Source organism: Trypanosoma theileri (assembly GCF_002087225.1).
Source record: "Trypanosoma theileri isolate Edinburgh chromosome Unknown TM35_Tth_50_V1, whole genome shotgun sequence".
In the NCBI taxonomy this organism is placed as follows: domain Eukaryota; phylum Euglenozoa; class Kinetoplastea; order Trypanosomatida; family Trypanosomatidae; genus Trypanosoma; species Trypanosoma theileri.
The window spans coordinates 110,540-112,249 of NW_021639892.1; the positions used below are offsets into that span (position 1 = coordinate 110,540).

Here is a 1,710-nt window from a genome sequence, read left to right on the forward strand (position 1 = left end):
CTAAACGAAAAGTGTAACGGTAACCTAAACACGGAAGACAACTGCAAACATCTCTCAGATAGGGTCCTACTGAAGCAAAAAGTACACAATACCCATTACCAAACAGATAATCCCAATTAACCCCTCAAAAGAAAAAAAAAGAAATGAAAGAGAACAAGCATCAAAAGCAGACAGCACAGAAATACATCAAAATGCCTCTTCCTGTAGGATCTAGCACACTTACAAATATATACTTATGTATTCTTTATTATTTTTTCTCTGCACAAAACACTCTAACACAGAACAATGCAGGAAAAAGCACACAGTGCCCAAGCAAAGAAAACGTGAACAAAAACACAAATTAAAAAGAGGACCAACCGCACAAAAATAACTCACAGACCACTTGGTATGCTGGTGTGTTCAAGCACATAAGAATACAAATTGTATTAACTATTATTTTTTTTCTTTTCTCTGCAGAAAACAGATTACCATAAACCGTACAGGTCAAAGCACACAACGACCCAGCAAACCACAAGCAAACAAAGAATCATGTATTAACCATTAGCCCAATTTACCCAGTAAACACAGAAATATACACCAACTATGGGTGTAAGTTTATATGTGTATATACAAGCAATTATAAATATAAACTCATTTCTTATTATTTCTTTTTCCTTTCCCACTATAAAAAGCAGTTCATCATTATCATCACAGTACAAGCCCAGGCACACACACAGAGAGAGTCTCCAAGAACACACTCACACACAATGGAGTAGCAATAATAATAATTATAGGATAAACACACAGAGAGCAAAAAAACACACAAAACACATTAACATTAAGAAACATAAAAAGAAAAAGATAATCCCAACAGGNAGTAGACTGAACACCATTATCTCCTTCTTCTGTGTGTTGATTCCCGTTATTGTCCGCAGTTCCTGTACTGCTCACTTCATTGGTAGAAGATGATGTACTTCTCCCTGTACTCCTATCATCCCTCCCTTGTGGTGGGGTTTCCAATTTCTCAGCTTGTCCCTCTGCAGTTACGTGTCTCTCATTCTCGTGACCAGCAGCTAAAGAGTCATCCTCATTCTGTGCCTTGGGGCCCAACGCTTCTCATCCATCAATCTTGGGATCAATATGTTCAGTTGTACGTGGAGGAGTCTCACGTGTTGGAGAAGTAGTTTCAACATCAACAGCAGTAACTCCAGGCTCTCCACGTGCAGAATCAGGATTAGCAGTAATATCACGTGCTGCTCTTTCAGGTACCACACCAACATGTGGATTGTTTTCTACCGCTTTCTGACCTGCTTCGGTGAGTTCATTTTTCGTACCGCTGCTAACAGTTCCCTCTTCTCGATGGTCTCCATTTGTGTGGATCACTGGACTATGCGGCTGTACCAGTTCCTGTGAATGATCACGGTTAACATGATCATTATTATCTTCTTCACCACTACTTTTTAAACACTGAGAAGTATCAGCACCAGGTGGTGAAGTAGATGGACATGAAGAAGTCTTAGATTTCCCAATACCAGGAACAGGTAAACCATCAGGACCAAGTTCCGTAGATTTAGCCTCAAGAGCATTAGCTTCAGCTTCCTCAGCCGCTACCACACAACTGCAGAGACAACACAAAGCGATAGTCAGAACACAAAAGAGATGACGTATTGCCATCATTACTTTTTTTTGTTGGTGTTACTATATCAATTAAGCAGTCCAAAGAAAAAGAAA

General features: G+C 39.5%; 1 protein-coding gene across 1 annotated transcript; it reads right to left on the minus strand.

Moving 5' to 3' along the window:
* Positions 1–1,095: 1,095 nt before the first annotated feature.
* Positions 1,096–1,656, minus strand: TM35_000501430 (uncharacterized protein; the record flags this gene model as incomplete). Its single annotated transcript, XM_029030590.1, has 1 exon — positions 1,096–1,656. The coding sequence occupies one exon, from the start codon at positions 1,654–1,656 to the stop codon at positions 1,096–1,098; it is 561 nt and encodes a 186-aa protein (XP_028878155.1).
* Positions 1,657–1,710: the final 54 nt, after the last annotated feature.